This window comes from Salmo salar, chromosome ssa03 (assembly GCF_905237065.1).
Source record: "Salmo salar chromosome ssa03, Ssal_v3.1, whole genome shotgun sequence".
NCBI classification, from domain to species: domain Eukaryota; kingdom Metazoa; phylum Chordata; class Actinopteri; order Salmoniformes; family Salmonidae; genus Salmo; species Salmo salar.
The window spans coordinates 80,926,031-80,943,275 of record NC_059444.1 but is presented as its reverse complement, the minus strand read 5'-3'; the positions used below and the strand labels follow the sequence as shown (position 1 = coordinate 80,943,275).

Here is a 17,245-nt window from a genome sequence, read left to right as displayed (position 1 = left end):
TAACTCAGCCCCACCAGGAGAGGCTTTGTGTGGGGCATCTCCCTCTACTTCCCAACCCACCCAGCCCCCTCCCTCACATCCGGGCACAGGGCACACACCCCTGCCAGCCTCCATAGTCCCCCCCACCCCACCCTGCTCCCCTGCTCTGACACACATGCCCTGCAGAGACAGCATCAGGGGGTCTGCTGGCAGGATGGGTCTCATTCACACCTCTAAACACTTCCCATAACCCAGTCTGCCTGTCTACCTGTTAGCTCTGCCTGTCTGTCACTCTGCCTGTCTGTCACTCTGCCTGTCACACACACACCTGAGAACACAAACACACGCAAGCACGCACACACATAAACGCACACACACACACACAGCTAATAGTAAAAATTCCTGTGTATATCCCTATAAACCTGTCTGTCAGTGTGTGTATCCTAGCCTGTCTGTTAGCCTGCATAGTACAGTATCTGGCTGCCTCATTGCCTGTCAGATTCCTGTGGCTTGAGTGCACATCCTGCAAGGACATGTGCTCATACACAGGCTGTGTGTGTGTCCCTCTCCCCAACTCGGTGCTCCAGGCGCTACTCCCCCCCCCCACCCCTCTCTGAATTGCTGATGCTGCAGAAGGAGTTTGCTCTTCCCACTGAGAGGAGGAGGCCTCAGTGGTGAGCCACAGCCACAGCCTGCAACCTCATGCCAGCGCTTGGCTGTTACCCACACACGTGCACACACACACACATGAATACACACACATGAACACACACACAAACACACGCACAAACACCCACCTACACACACGCACGCACGCACACGCACACACAGTAGCAGTAGTAAATAGTTAGTGCTTATAAAGTTTTCGATCATTATCTCAATCTGTCTCACTGTCGTACTCGTGCTCTTTCAATCTTTTTCACTGAAACCCAGTGCTCACAGTCAGTATTTAAATAATATGTGTGAAATGCTTGATATTGTATGTGATGTAAACAGAGAGGTCTACTTTCTTGGGGATCTGAATAGTGACTGGTTTTCATCAAGCTGTCCGCTCAAGAGGAAGCTTCTTACTGTAACCAGTGCCTGTAATCTGGTTTAGGTTATTAATCAACCTAACACGGTGTTTACAAACACTACAGAAACAAGATCATCCACATTTGTACTAATACTGTAGAACTTTGTTCTAAACCTGTATCCGTTCCCATTGGATGCAGTGATCACGATATAGTGGCTATATCCAGGAAAGCCAAAGTTCCAAAAGCTGGGCCTAAAATAGTGTATAAGAGATCATACAATAGATGTTGCTGTGGCTCTTATGTGGATGTTAAAAATATTTGTTGGTCTGATGTCTTTAATAAGGAGCATCCAGATGCTGCACTTCATGAATTTATGAAATTGCTTCATCTAGTTATTGATAAACATGCACCTGTTAAGAAACTGACTGTTAGAACGGTTAAGGCTCCATGGATTGATGAGGAATTGAAAAACTGTATGGTTGAAAGAGATGGGGCAAAAGGAGTGGCTAATAAGTCTGGCTGCACATCTGACTGGCTGATTTACTTTAAATTGAGAAATGATGTGACTAAACTCAACAAAAAGAAAAAGAAACTGTATTATGAAGCCAAGATTAATGATATAAAGAAACTTTAAATGAAATTATGGGCAGAAAGACAAATTCAACTCTATCTTTCATCGAATCAGATGGCTTATTCATCACAAAACCATTTAATATGGGCAAATATTTTAATGATTACTTCATTGTCAAAGTGGGCAAACTTAGGCAGGAAATGCCAACAACGAACAGTGAGCCATTGTATTCATGCATAAAAAAAAAAAATAATGAAAGAAAAGCATTGCAAGTTTGAAATTGTAAAGTTAGTGTGGGATAGGTGGAAAGATGATTGTTATTGATCAATAATGACCAACCTCCTGGCATTGACAACTTAGATGGAAAGCTACTGAGCTATCTGTCATATCTTTAATCTGAGCCTAGAGGAAAGTCTTTGTCCTCAGGCCCGGAGGGAAGCCAAAGTCATTCAGCTACTCAAGAGTGGTAAAGCGGCCTTTACTGGTTCTAACAGCAGACCTATCAGCTTTCTGCCAGCTCTTAGCAAACTGTTAGAAAAAATGGTGTTTGACCAAATACAATGCTATTTCTCTGTAAACAAATTAACAACAGACTTTCAGCATGCTTATAGAGAAGGGCACTCAACATGTACTCCACTGACACAAATGACTGATGATTGGTTGAAATAAATTGATAATAAAAAGATTGTGGGAGCTGTACTGTTAGATTTCAGTGCAGCCTTTGATATTATTGACCATAACCTATTGTTGAAAAAACGTTATGGCTTTTCAACATCAGCCATATCGTGGATTGAGAGCTATCTATCTAATAGAACTAAAGGGTTTTCTTTAATGGAAGCTTCTCTAATGTCAAACATGTAACGTGTGGTGTACCGCAGGGCAGCTCTCTAGGCCCTCTACTCTTTTCTATTTTTACCAATGACCTGCCACTGGCATTAAACAAAGCATGCGTGTCCATGTATGCTGATGACTCAACGATGTACTCATCAGCCACCACAGCTAATTAAGTCACTGAAACTCCTAACAAAGAATTGCAGTCTGTTTTGGAATGGGTGGCCAGTAATAAACTGGTCCTGAGCATCTCTAAAACTAAGAGCATTGTATTTAGTACAAAGTATTCCTTAAGTTCTAGACCTCGGCTGAATCTGGTAATGAATGGTGTGACTGTTGAACAAGTTGAGGAGACTAAATTACTTGACATTTCCTTAGATTGTAAACTGTCATGGTCAGAACATATAGATTCAATGGTTGTAAAGCTGGGGAGAGGTCTGTCTGTAATAAAGAGACGCTATGGTTTTTGACACCACACTCCAAAAAGCAAGTCCTGCAGGCTCTAGTTTTGTCTTATCTTGATTATTGTCCAGACGTGTGGTCAAGTGCTGCAAGGAAAGACCTAGTTAAGCTGCAGCTGGCCCAGAACAGAGCGGCACGTCTTGCTCTTCATTGTAATCATAGTATAAATACTATGCATGCCAGTCTCTCTTGGCTAAGAGTTGAAATGAGACTGACTGCATCACTTCTTTTTAAAATAAACATTAATGTGTTGAAAATCCCAAATTGTTTGCAAAGTCAATTTATACACAGCTCTGACACACACACTTATGCCACCAGACATGCCACCAGGAGTCTTTTCACAGTCCCCAAATCCAGAACATATTCAAGAAAACGTACATTATTGTATAGAGCCATTATTGCATGGAACTCGGTTCATCTCATATTGCTCAAATACACAGCAAGCCTGGTTTCAAAAAACAGATAAAGCAACATCTCACGGAACAACGCCTCTGTGTATGTATTGATATGTAGGCTACGTGTGCTTCAAAACCATTTTTTGATGTAGTTCTGTTCTTGTCTATTAATGTTCTGTATTATGTCATGTTTCATGTTTTGTGTGGACCGCAGGAAGAGTAGCTGCTGCTTTTGCAACAGCTAATGGGGATCCTAATAAAATACCAAATATCTAAATCTCTCTCCATCTCACCCTCACCGTGTCTGTCTTAATCATCCCTCTCTCCTCTCTCAAGGGGAATATTTGTGATTCATTCCTACCTGCTTACTGTAACATATCGGTCCATCTGTGCTACAGCACCTGTTTCGTGGCTCACTTCTCAGAAACCCTGATGAAGTCTGCTTGCTGACGGAATACAGTTTGTTACTTTCACTAAATCCAGTGAAAAGTGTGAAGGGCAGTCAACAGTGCCTTGTCAACCCGCACTTCACCAATTCAGCTGTGCATTTTGCTCAGCCCACAACATGAACTCAGTAGCATTAATCAAAGTCCTTGTGTTGAGGCCAACAGATGTATGTAAGTAATAATGCGTGTGTATGGTGAATGCCTCAGATAGAAACAGTATAACTTACTGGGACTGGTGATGGAAGAAGAACCTTCTCTGTCTGTCCTCCTCAGTCTCCCACTGGTGGACCTGGCAATACCTGTCACCCAGAGGAAGATAGAGAGAGAGGAGGGAGGGAGGGAGGGCGATCAATAAAGGTCATCCATTCTATGTTGCATAATACCATTATAACATAACACTACATATGCCTGCAAGTTAACAACACTAAAACCCACATGGCTGATAACCTGACAACAGAGAACCCAGTGACAGCCATCACAGATCCTAGGTGACACTGAGCAGCTCTGGAATCACTGGAATGCCTTCTGGCGTTCCACTACGGCTTCCCATACAATGCTGACTGGGAGTGACCTATTCCATTCCAGATCAATACAGGGTCTGTTGTGCTCTGTTCTGTACTGATCATTCCTTATTCCAGGCCAGGAGAGTTGAGGTGTTGGAGTGTGTGTGTGTGTGTGTGTGTGTGTGTGTGTGTGTGTGTGTGTGTGTGTGTGTGTGTGTGTGTGTGTGTGTGTGTGTGTGTGTGTGTGTGTGTGTGTGTGGACTGTAATGTAGATTCTGTGTAGACTGTTGGTCTCTCTGTAGAATGAGAGGTCGTCGGGAGGTCACAGAGTTCAACGGTCAACTTGGTCAACCATCACCCATACCAGTACAGGTCATACCAGCAGAGGAAGGGTGTATGGTAGATACGCTTAGTGGGAGGACGACTAGTGAGTTACTGATACATGGCTGCAGCTGAAATTCTACCGAACTAGTAAGAGTAAAATGGGGACCCCCTCTAGAATCACCACAGTTATCAATTACATGATGAGGGTAGATGTTGAGAGCACAGTCATTTCCTGTTCTTTTTTTCCCCTCACATATTTAGTGTTTATTGGATATGGTAGAGGAGAGGAGTGACAGGAGACGAGAGGGAGAGGGTGCTGAAATTGTAGTGGGACAGATTCAAACCAATGCTGGAGAGATATACAGTATGTCTTCCAGGGGCAGCAGCGTAGACTGCTAGACAACCATCATAAGAGATCAGGGATTTAACCCAGTCAGTACTATTCAGATGAAATGACTCCAACCTGTGGTTACTGAGTCAACTGACCCATCCTGTTCTGGTTCCTCCTTTTATTGAGACACTTCCTTTCTCAGTTCTGTCCTGTATGACATCGTTCACCAACATGACCAAGAGATGTGGATTCCTCTCTGAAGTGTCACCAGTGTCTTTAGAGAGACATAGACAGCTGAGGGACAGGAAGAAAGTCTAAAGGATTTCTGACTGTATGTGACTGAATACTGTGGAAGGAAGTCTAAAGGGTTCTGACTGTATGTTACTGAATACTGTGGGAGGAAGTCTAAAGGAGTTCTGACTGTATGTTACTGAATACTGTGGGAGGAAGTCTAAAGGAGTTCTGACTGTATGTTACTGAATACTGTGGGAGGAAGTCTAAAGGAGTTCTGACTGTATGTTACTGAATACTGTGGGAGGAAGTCTAAAGGAGTTCTGACTGTATGTTACTGAATACTGTGGGAGGAAGTCTAAAGGAGTTCTGACTGTATGTTACTGAATACTGTGGGAGGAAGTCTAAAGGAGTTCTGACTGTATGTTACTGAATACTGTGGGAGGAAGTCTAAAGGAGTTCTGACTGTATGTTACTGAATACTGTGGGAGGAAGTCTAAAGGGTTCTGACTGTATGTTACTGAATACTGTGGAAGGAAGTCTAAAGGGGTTCTGACTGTATGTTACTGAATACTGTGGGAGGAAGTCTAAAGGAGTTCTGACTGTATGTTACTGAATACTGTGGAAGAAAGTCTAAAGGATTTCTGACTGTATGTGACTGAATACTGTGGGAGGAAGTCTAAAGGAGTTCTGACTGTATGTTACTGAATACTGTGGAAGAAAGTCTAAAGGAGTTCTGACTGTATGTTACTGAATACTGTGGGAGGAAGTCTAAAGGAGTTCTGACTGTATGTTACTGAATACTGTGGGAGGAAGTCTAAAGGAGTTCTGACTGTATGTTACTGAATACTGTGGGAGGAAGTCTAAAGGGGTTCTGACTGTATGTTACTGAATACTGTGGAAGAAAGTCTAAAGGAGTTCTGACTGTATGTTACTGAATACTGTGGGAGGAGGTCTAAAGGGGTTCTGACTGTATGTTACTGAATACTGTGGGAGGAAGTCTAAAGGGGTTCTGACTGTATGTTACTGAATACTGTGGGAGGAAGTCTAAAGGGGTTTCTGATTGTATGTTACTGAATATATTAAAGCACAGGCCTCTCTCACACAGGCCTCTCTCACACACACACATTTGGACATCCTAGCATACTCGACAAGATGACACGTGCATGTACGTCTTTGGTTGTAAGACAGAAGAGAAGAAACTTGCTTCTCTGTTAAGTCCATCTCAATGTTTATGTGTGAGAGAGCAAAGAAAAATTAGGAAGAAAACTGACATCCACTGGAACCCACAGACTGCTGTTTGCTCTGGAATTTGTCTCTGTGGCCACAGAAAGCAATGCCTGGCTCTCCCAGACTGACGGACATCAGAGAGAAGCCAGCAGTCCAGTAACTTCAGAGAAACAGCAGCAGCACAGCCAGCCACGCTCTAATTCCTCCTCCTACTGACCAAACAACAGACTGGCCAGAGAGAGGCTACCAGACCAGACTAGCTGAGCCCAGAGCCATTCACTCCTCCTGCCAGATAGATACAACTAACATTCAGAGACCCAGTGAAGCTACCAGTACCAGACCAGACCAGCAAAACCAAGAGCACACACCCTCACTCAGCTAAACAGAGCCCGGTAACATTGTACTGAAGCAGGGTTGGATGAGAGCTCGATAGAGCGACTACTCTCCCCTGCCACTCACCAAACGTGCCTCTCCTTCCTGCTCCTCTAGACCACAAATGGCCCAGTCATCATAGCAACAGTAGCAACAGGTCTGTTTTTTTCAGGGAGGTGGTGGTAGTGTTGTAACAGGAGGATGAAACTATGCGGCACACACACACACACACACACCTCTGCTAGCTCAGACAACTGATTATTTATTTACTGTAATCCCTCACTTAGACTGAGTTTGCTTCCCAAATGGCACCCTATTCCCTATATAGCCATTAGGATCCTGGTCAAAAGTAGTGCACTATAAAGGGAATATGGGTGCCTTTTGGGACGTATCATAGATTGACTCACCATTCACTGTCACTGTAAGTAATGGGGATTAATGATTTAAATTGGGAATTGATCGTTGTTTTCTAAACTGTGGCTTGGCAGAGAGCTTTAGACTGGAGCTTTGAATCAAAATGATGTTCAGTCCTGGAGAAGCTATGGTTGTTCTAGAACAATGTTCAGTCCTGAAGAAGCTATGGTTGTTATAGAACAATGTTCAGTCCTGGAGAGGCTATGGTTGTTCTAGAACAATGTTCAGTCCTGGAGAAGCTATGGTTGTTCTAGAACAATGTTCAGTCCTGGAGAGGCTATGGTTGTTATAGAACAATGTTCAGTCCTGGAGAGGCTATGGTTGTTATAGAGCAATGTTCAGTCCTGGAGAGGCTATGGTTGTTCTAGAACAATGTTCAGTCCTGGAGAAGCTATGGTTGTTATAGAACAATGTTCAGTCCTGGAGAGGCTATGGTTGTTATAGAACAATGTTCAGTCCTGGAGAGGCTATGGTTGTTCTAGAACAATGTTCAGTCCTGGAGAGGCTATGGTTGTTATAGAACAATGTTCAGTCCTGGAGAGGCTATGGTTGTTCTAGAACAATGTTCAGTCCTGGAGAGGCTATGGTTGTTATAGAGCAATGTTCAGTCCTGGAGAGGCTATGGTTGTTCTAGAACAATGTTCAGTCCTGGAGAGGCTATGGTTGTTCTAGAACAATGTTCAGTCCTGGAGAGGCTATGGTTGTTATAGAACAATGTTCAGTCCTGGAGAGGCTATGGTTGTTCTAGAACAATGTTCAGTCCTGGAGAAGCTATGGTTGTTATAAAACAATGTTCAGTCCTGGAGAGGCTATGGTTGTTCTAGAACAATGTTCAGTCCTGGAGAGGCTATGGTTGTTCTAGAACAATGTTCAGTCCTGGAGATGCTATGGTTGTTCTAGAACAATGTTCAATCCTGGAGAGGCTATGGTTGTTCTAGAACAATGTTCAGTCCTGGAGAGGCTATGGTTGTTCTAGAACAATGTTCAGTCCTGGAGAGGCTATGGTTGTTCTAGAACAATGTTCAGTCCTGGAGAGGCTATGGTTGTTATAGAGCAATGTTCAGTCCTGGAGAGGCTATGGTTGTTATAGAACAATGTTCAGTCCTGGAGAGGCTATGGTTGTTATAGAACAATGTTCAGTCCTGGAGAGGCTATGGTTGTTCTAGAACAATGTTCAGTCCTGGAGATGCTATGGTTGTTCTAGAACAATGTTCAGTCCTGGAGATGCTATGGTTGTTATAGAACAATGTTCAGTCCTGGAGATGCTATGGTTGTTATAGAGCAATGTTCAAACCACCTGAGAATAAGGACATGAACTGAACAGCTGTGAGTCAATGAGGGATGTCGACATGTCAGTAAAGTACACACACCTGACCTGGGACAGGCAGCACATATATTTACAGTTATGAATGATGAGCAAGACAGAGAAGAAAGTCCATGCTTTACCTTATTCTATAACTAATGCTGGAGAGCCACAGAGAGCTACAGCTCGTGAAAGGTGAATGGTGAGTCTAGAGTCTCTAGCACAACAACAGAAAGGCAGGGGAGGTGCTACATAAACACAACATAGCTGACACTGCAGAATCTCAATGGGAAACTAACAGACGCTAACTAATGAGATAACTACAGACAGCTAAATACGTACTACAACAACAAACAAATAAGATAAGACATTAATAAAACATGTATGCAGCACAAAAACTATCAAACAGATAAATATCGCATCCAAACTTTGTGGGACAGCGTAACACAAGTAGGCCTAAGGACTACAAAACAGCCAACAATATACGGCATGAATTTGACATTCAGAATATGTTAAACAGAAAAAAACATGTAACAACCAAACCGATATGGCATAATTTGGCATTTAGTCAATGCTGCCAGTAGCTATAGGAGTCCCACTGATTTTAGGGAGTGGACAGACTGATCATAGGTTCACTGGCAGAGTACAACAGTGTTTGAGCCAATCATCAACTCCTGTAAAGCCTGAATGGAAAATAAAAGTGTGAGCAACCCCAGAGCGGAACCCACAGTGTTGTCGGAACAAAGGAGATGATGTGTGTGAGAGAGTGTGTGTTGTTGAAAAGCCCGGGACAAGACTGAACAGGTGAGTGAAGCGCTACAGGGCCCTCTACAGCTCCACACACAAAACAACCACACAGAGAGACAGGTGTGGCTTTCTCCACAACCACACAGAGACAGGTGTGGCTTTCTCCACAACCACACAGAGAGACAGGTGTGGCCTTCTCCACAACCACACAGAGAGACAGGTGTGGCCTTCTCCACAACCACACAGAGAGACAGGTGTGGCCTTCTCCACAACCACACAGAGAGACAGGTGTGGCCTTCTCCACAACCACACAGAGAGACAGGTGTGGCCTTCTCCACAACCACACAGAGAGACAGGTGTGGCCTTCTCCACAACCACACAGAGAGACAGGTGTGGCCTTCTCCACAACCACACAGAGAGACATTTACATTTACATTTACGTCATTTAGCAGACGCTCTTATCCAGAGCGACTTACAAATTGATGCATTCACCTTATGATATCCAGGTGTGGCTTTCTCCACAACCACACCGAGAGACAGGTGTGGCCTTCTCCACAACCACACAGAGAGACAGGTGTGGCCTTCTCCACAACCACACCGAGAGACAGGTGTGGCCTTCTCCACAACCACACAGAGAGACAGGTGTGACCTTCTCCACAACCACACCGAGAGACAGGTGTGGCCTTCTCCACAACCACACAAAAACACAGGTGTGACCTTCTCCACAACTGTACTCAGAGACAGGTGTGACCTTCTCCACAACTCTACTCAGAGACAGGTGTGGCCTTCTCCACAACTCTACTCAGAGATAGGTGTGGGCTTCTCCACAACTCTACTCAGAGATAGGTGTGGGCTTCTCCACAACTCTACTCAGAGACAGGTGTGGCCTTCTCCACAACTGTACTCAGAGACAGGTGTGGCCTCATATAGGTGTCATGTGAATCTCCTCACACAAAGCTAGAATGGCCCTCTTAACTCTGAGGGACTGCTACAAATCAGTTACAATATGTCAGGTTTATGATGGTGGTATGTAGGTTTCATGGTGGTAAATAGCCCTGCCACATGGCTGTTGACTCCCTCTTAGACGTCACATAGGATTCAACAGCCATGTATCAGGGCTAGGTGGTAAAGTTTAACACACAAATACCACACACTGTTTCACAACAGCTTAACCACATTTCTTCCCCCGACAGTTATACAGGTGAAGCATTTTCATGTTTTCATATGAACAATAAAGTTTCCTTTGGTACTTCCCCAGTCCTTTGTTATTAGTGAACTGAAGTGTCTGAATAGTCGCACTTCAGAACAATCAGTGTGTCATGAAGTGTGATTGAGTGATCTGACCGGTCAAGTGCAGGCCTCGTCAAACATATGAAATGATGAGTTATTGGTTCTAGAGGACTGAGGAGAGAAAACAAGAGGATTGGGGGGAGAGGGCCCGTCTCCTGCACTTTAAACCCTGTGACCCTGTAGTAAACGTTCACACTAGTGCGTGAGCACACAAGCACACACACATACAAACACACACACACACACCTCAATGGGCCTTGATCCTTCTTGACTGTATTTGTAAAGGAGGCTAGTCCCTGTTTGAGCAGGAGGGCAGAGTTGAGCCTGATCCATCCCCCCTTCTCCCCCATCCATCCATCCCTCCCTCCTTCCTCCCCCCAACTCATCCATCCATCCCTCCCTCCTTCCTCCCCCCAACTCATCCATCTGACCCATTGTGTTTTTATGGCCCTCATTACACATGTTCAGAGTATGCTGCAAACACCACGCAGAGTTTACACAGTTTCACAACTGGCCTGTGAAACAGAGGCTGGGAATGGACAACCAGCGGGGAATTGACTGGAGAGATGGTCATTTTTCATGTGTTTTCACAGCCCACAGAGCCCAGATAAGGTCTTTACCTGGAAGTCTCCTACCTTGAGTAATGACCACACAGAATGGTACTGACCGTGAGTAGACTGTGAACAGTACTGTGAATAGTACTGACCGTGAGTAGACTGTGAAAAGTACTGTGAATAGTACTGACCGTGAATAGTACTGACCGTGAGTAGACTGTGAATAGCACTGACTGTGAGTAGACTGTGAATAGTACTGACCGTGAGTAGACTGTGAATAGTACTGACTGTGAGTAGACTGTGAACAGTACTGTGAATAGTACTGACTGTGAATAGTACTGACCGTGAATAGTACTGACCGTGAGTAGACTGTGAATAGTTCTGTGAATAGTACTGACCATGAATAGTACTGACCGTGAGTAGACTGTGAATAGTACTGACCGTGAATAATACTGACCGTGAATAATACTGAACGTGAATAGTACTGACCGTGAGTAGACTGTGAATAGTTCTGTGAATAGTACTGACCGTGAATAGTACTGACCGTGAGTAGACTGTGAATAGTTATGTGAATAGTACTGACCGTGAGTAGACTGTGAACAGTTCTGTGAAGAGTACTGACCGTGAGTAGACAGTGAATACTACTGTGAATAGTACTGACCGTGAGTAGACTGTGAACAGTAATGACCGTGAATAGTACTGACCATGAATAATACTGACCGTGAATAGTACTGACCATGAGTAGACTGTGAATGGTTATGTGAATAGTACTGGCCGTGAGTAGACTGACCGTGAGGAGACTGTGAATAGTACAGTGAATAGTACTGACCGTGAATAGTACTGACCATGAGTAGACTATGAATAGTTATGTGAATAGTACTGACCGTGAATAGTACTGACCGTTATGTGAATAGTACTGACTGTGAATAGTACTGACCGTGAGGAGACTGTGAATGGTTCTGTGAATAGTACTGACCGTGAATAGTACTGACCATGAGTAGACTGTGAATAGTTCTGTGAATAGTACTGACCGTGAATAGTACTGACCGTGAGTAGACTGTGAATAGTTATGTGAATAGTACTGACCGTGAGTAGACTGTGAATAGTTATGTGAATAGTACTGACCGTGAGTAGACTGTGAACAGTACTGTGAATAGTATTGACCGTGAGTAGACTGTGAACAGTACTGTGAATAGTACTGACCGTGAGTAGACTGTGAACAGTACTGTGAATAGTACTGACCGTGAATAATACTGACTGTGAATAGTACTGACCGTGAGTAGACTGTGAATAGTTCTGTGAATAGTACTGACCGTGAATAGTACTGACCGTGAGTAGACTGTGAATAGTTCTGTGAATAGTACTGACCGTGAATAGTACTGACCGTGAATAGTACTGACCGTGAGGAGACTGTGAATGGTTCTGTGAATAGTATTGACCGTGAATAGTACTGACCATGAGTAGACTGTGAATAGTTTTGTGAATAGTACTGACCGTGAATAGTACTGACCGTGAGTAGACTGTGAATAGTTATGTGAATGGTACTGACCGTGAGTAGACTGTGAATAGTTATGTGAATAGTACTGACCGTGAGTAGACTGTGAACAGTACTGTGAATAGTACTGACCGTGAGTAGACTGTGAACAGTACTGTGAATAGTACTGACCGTGAGTAGACTGTGAACAGTACTGTGAATAGTACTGACCGTGAATAATACTGAACGTGAATAGTACTGACCGTGAGTAGACTGTGAATAGTTCTGTGAATAGTACTGACCGTTAATAGTACTGACCGTGAATAGTACTGACTGTGAGTAGACTGTGAATAGTTATGTGAATAGTACTGACCGTGAATAGTACTGACCGTGAATAGTACTGACCGTGAGTAGACTGTGAATAGTTATGTGAATAGTACTGACCGTGAGTAGACTGTGAATAGTTCTGTGAATAGTACTGACCGTGAGTAAACCGTGAATAGTTCTGTGAATAGTACTGACTGTGAGTAGACTGTGAATAGTACTGACTGTGAATAGTACTGACCGTGAATAGCACTGACCGTGAGTAGACTGTGAATAGTACAGTGAATAGTACTGACCGTGAATAGTACTGACCGTGAATAGTACTGACCATGAGTAGACTGTGAATGGGTATGTGAATAGTACTGACCGTGAGGAGACTGTGAATAGTTATGTGAATAGTACTGACCGTGAATAGTACTGACCGTGAATAGTACTGACCGTGAGTAGACTGTGAATAGTACAGTTAATAGTACTGACCGCGAGTAGACTGTGAACAGTTCTGTGAATAGCACTGACCGTGAGTATACTGTGAACAGTTCTGTGAATAGTACTGACCGTGAATAGTACTGACCGTGAATAGTACTGACCATGAGTAGACTGTGAACAGTTCTGTGAATAGTACTGACCGTGAGTAGACTGTGAACAGTTCTGTGAATAGTACTGACTGTGAATAGTACTGACCGTGAATAGTACTTACCGCAAGTAGACTGTGAACAGTTCTGTGAATAGTACTGTGAACAGTTCTGTGAACAGTTCTGTGAATAGTACTGACCGTGAGTAGACTGTGAACAGTTCTGTGAATAGTACTGACCGTGAATAGTACTGACCATGAATAGTACTGACCGTGAATAGTACTGACCGTGAATAGTACTGACCGTGAGTAGACTGTGAATAGTACAGTGAATAGTACTGACCGTGAATAGTACTGACCATGAGTAGACTGTGAATGGTTATGTGAATAGTACTGACCGTGAATAGTACTGACCGTGAGGAGACTGTGAATGGTTCTGTGAATAGTACTGACCGTGAATAGTACTGACCGTGAATAGTACTGACCATGAGTAGACTGTGAACAGTTCTGTGAATAGTACTGACCGTGAGTAGACTGTGAACAGTTCTGTGAATAGTACTGACTGTGAATAGTACTGATCGTGAATAGTACTGACCGCGAGTAGACTGTGAACAGTTCTGTGAATAGTACTGTGAACAGTTCTGTGAACAGTTCTGTGAATAATACTGACCGTGAGTAGACTGTGAACAGTTCTGTGAATAGTACTGACCGTGAATAGTACTGACCATGAATAGTACTGACCGTGAATAGTACTGACCGTGAGTAGACTGACCGTGAGTAGACTGTGAATAGTACAGTGAATAGTACTGACCGTGAATAGTACTGACCGTGAATAGTACTGACCATGAGTAGACTGTGAATGGTTATGTGAATAGTACTGACCGTGAGTAGACTGTGAACAGTTCTGTGAATAGTACTGACTGTGACCCTGGACCGCACCAGGCTCAGATAGATTTCTAAACGGCAATAAGACCGGTGAGCACTGATAAAGCTCATGCTGTTAAAGGGATATTCCACTCCAAAATCTACGCTTGTCAGATGTTTTCATAACCCAAAAGTGGTGTTCTGTTGTGTAGATTAAGCTACATGCCACAATCTAAAATGAATGGAAAAGATAAGCTCCTTGTAGGTCTAGTTTCCTGGTTTGTGGTGCTCATATTTTCCATTCATTTGGTGTTGAGGCATATACAGTAGTTGGATCTACACAGCCGATGGCATGGGATGTGGACGCATCTGGACATTAGAAAACATCTGACAAACTTAGAATTTTATTCAGAGTATAATGCTCCTTTAAACTTGAAAACCGGTTTTATGAAAACTGAAAACTTTTAACACAAGCCTTTCTCTCACTCATCAAAACTCACCCAGGATTTTATCACCACTACTGACACAGGTGTGTTTTTGCCTGGAATCCATGCTGATATGTTCTGTTTCACCAGAATTGAGAGCCATTTGAAGAGTCCTTTTTGGTTCCATGTAGAACCCTTTCCCCAGAGGGAACCCAAAAGAGTTCTATCTGGAACCAAAAATGGTTATCATATGGGGACAGCTGAAGAACCCTTTTGGAACCCAATTTTATAAGAGTGTAGGCTACTGGGCAGGGGCGGAAATCCCGGGGGGGGACACGACCCCCCCATCCTGGGAAAAATATGATTTGTCCCCCCCAATATATCACTGTAAACATAACTATGTAATTTAAATAATATGAATAATACGCAATGAAAGCAATTGTGCTGATTATAGACACTTAATAGCGCGTTTTTAAGTTTGAAAAGATTGCGACCACCCACCCTTTGCCTCACAATGGTTTGATCCATTGCCAGTTCCTTAGTTGGCAAGGTAACAGAGGGGTCGTATCTACTGTCTGAAAGGCACTCAATGCACGTAACCGACGTGAGGTTCATCCAGTCAATCGCACCAATGCAATGTTTTGTTTTATGTTGGCAGGGTTCACACACGCACACACTAGCTGAATATGCAGAGCTAGCGCGCAAATATTAACTATTAAGCTAGCTAGTACCTATTCCATTTATGTGGCGTCGTCAAAGATGGAATCTTTGCTATCGTCAATTTATTCCAAGATCAGCATGCAGATGATTTAAGTTAGTGCTTCAAAGTCCCTGTGATAAGGTTAGCGATAAACTGAAGAACTTTTATTTATTTTATTTCACCTTTATTTAACCCGGGTAGCAAAGTCTATAGCAAACACCACTGAAACGGAATTGGTGCTCGCTAGCTTTGCAAATTCAGCTATTGATGGAAGCCAGCCAATATGAAACAAACTATTAAAATTACAAAAGGTTGCAGCATATGTTGTGTAAATGGTGAACTCATACAGCTGTCAACTCTTGTCACTGCAATCCGTTTCACATTTGCTAGCTACCTTTTAGATCGAAGCCCAAATAGAATGATTGAAGATAAGATGATAGAAGCCCATCTCCTACTGTAAATAACCTACACACTGTGTGTGTGTGTGCAGCCAGCCAGCCAGGTAGAAAAATGGCAGAAAAATAAAAAAGACGGACATCAGAGTATTTTTCAGTACACCAAAACGCAAAGTAAGAACCCTAGTAGCCTAATATCTCAAAGACTAGTTGATAAAATGTTCATAAGAAAGAAATGAAATTCTAATGGAAATGTTTCACAATGATGTCATGAGGCAGAGCAGGAAACAGATGGCACACAGACAGCAGAGTTGGGAACAGATATGCAGGGACAGACTGGCAGAGACAGGGAGTCTCAGGTAAGTTTGAGTCTCTGTTTGGCAACATTATGAAAGGTTCTCCATTTTTTTGACTTGTAAAATAGGAACATAATTGGAAAATGCCATGGATACCCCCACTCTCAACTTAAACTGGTGACTGAACTAAGATTTGTTAAAGGCAATGGTATTGTTGTTGTGATTAGTTGTGTAGTTTTGGGTACCGGTAGTTAGGAGTATGGCAAACACCTTATTTCTTTGGTTCCTCAATATACATTTACCATATTACAATGTAGGCTATGTGTTACAGCACTACTTTTGGTGTCCCCCTCAGGAATTGCTCTTGAGAAAATTTTATGTACCGTAATTTCCGGACTATTAAGCGCACCTGAATATAAGCCGCACCCACTGAATTTTTTTAAAAGTATTATTTTGAACATAAATAAGCCGCACATGTCTATAAGCCGCAGGTGCCTACCGGTACATTGAAACAAATGAACTTTACACAGGCTTTAACGAAACACGGCTTGTAACAAAAATAAATAGGCTTTAACGAAACACGGCTTGTAACAAAAAATTTAAAATTAGCAGTAAGCTTTAGTTGTCTTTTTGCACTGAGTAAATTCCTCACGCTGCTGTTTCCAACGTCTTATCATCGACTCATTAAGACCAAGCTCCCGTGCAGCAGCTCTATTTCCTTTTCCAACAGCCAGATCAATCGCCTTCAACTTGAAAGCTGCATCATATGCATTTCTCCGTGTCTTTGCCATGATGAGGGTGACAAAATGACTACCGTAATCAGAATGATGGGAAGTTTGAGAGCGCTCGATTTAATCTAAACAGTAAACAAAAAAGTTGTTTGACCTTAACCCGTTCGGCAATTTCATTGATCTAATGAAAGCTTCATGCCGCCAAAAAAGAGAGAGAGAGAGAGAGAGAGAGAGAGAGAGAGAGAATAGCCTTGCTATTGAGAAAGGTCGCCATAGGCAGACCTGGCTCTCAAGAGAAGACAGGCTATGTGCACACTGCCCACAAAATGAGGTGGAAATTGAGCTGCACTTCCTAACCTCCTGCCAAATGTATGACCATATTAGAGACACATATTTCCCTCAGATTACACAGACCCGCAAAGATTTCGAAAACAAATCCAATTTAGATAAAATTCCATATCTATTG

General features: G+C 43.1%; 1 protein-coding gene across 2 annotated transcripts in view; it reads right to left on the bottom strand.

Annotated features, from left to right (window-relative positions):
- LOC106606602 (septin-9) overlaps positions 1-17,245 on the bottom strand; it is a 157,842-nt gene that overhangs the window by 129,352 nt on the left and 11,245 nt on the right. For both annotated transcript variants that reach the window (XM_014202917.2, XM_045715576.1), the window contains exon 2: positions 3,928-3,999. In XM_014202917.2, coding sequence (XP_014058392.1) covers positions 3,928-3,999 — 72 coding nt within the window. The remainder of the gene's footprint in view (positions 1-3,927; positions 4,000-17,245) is intronic.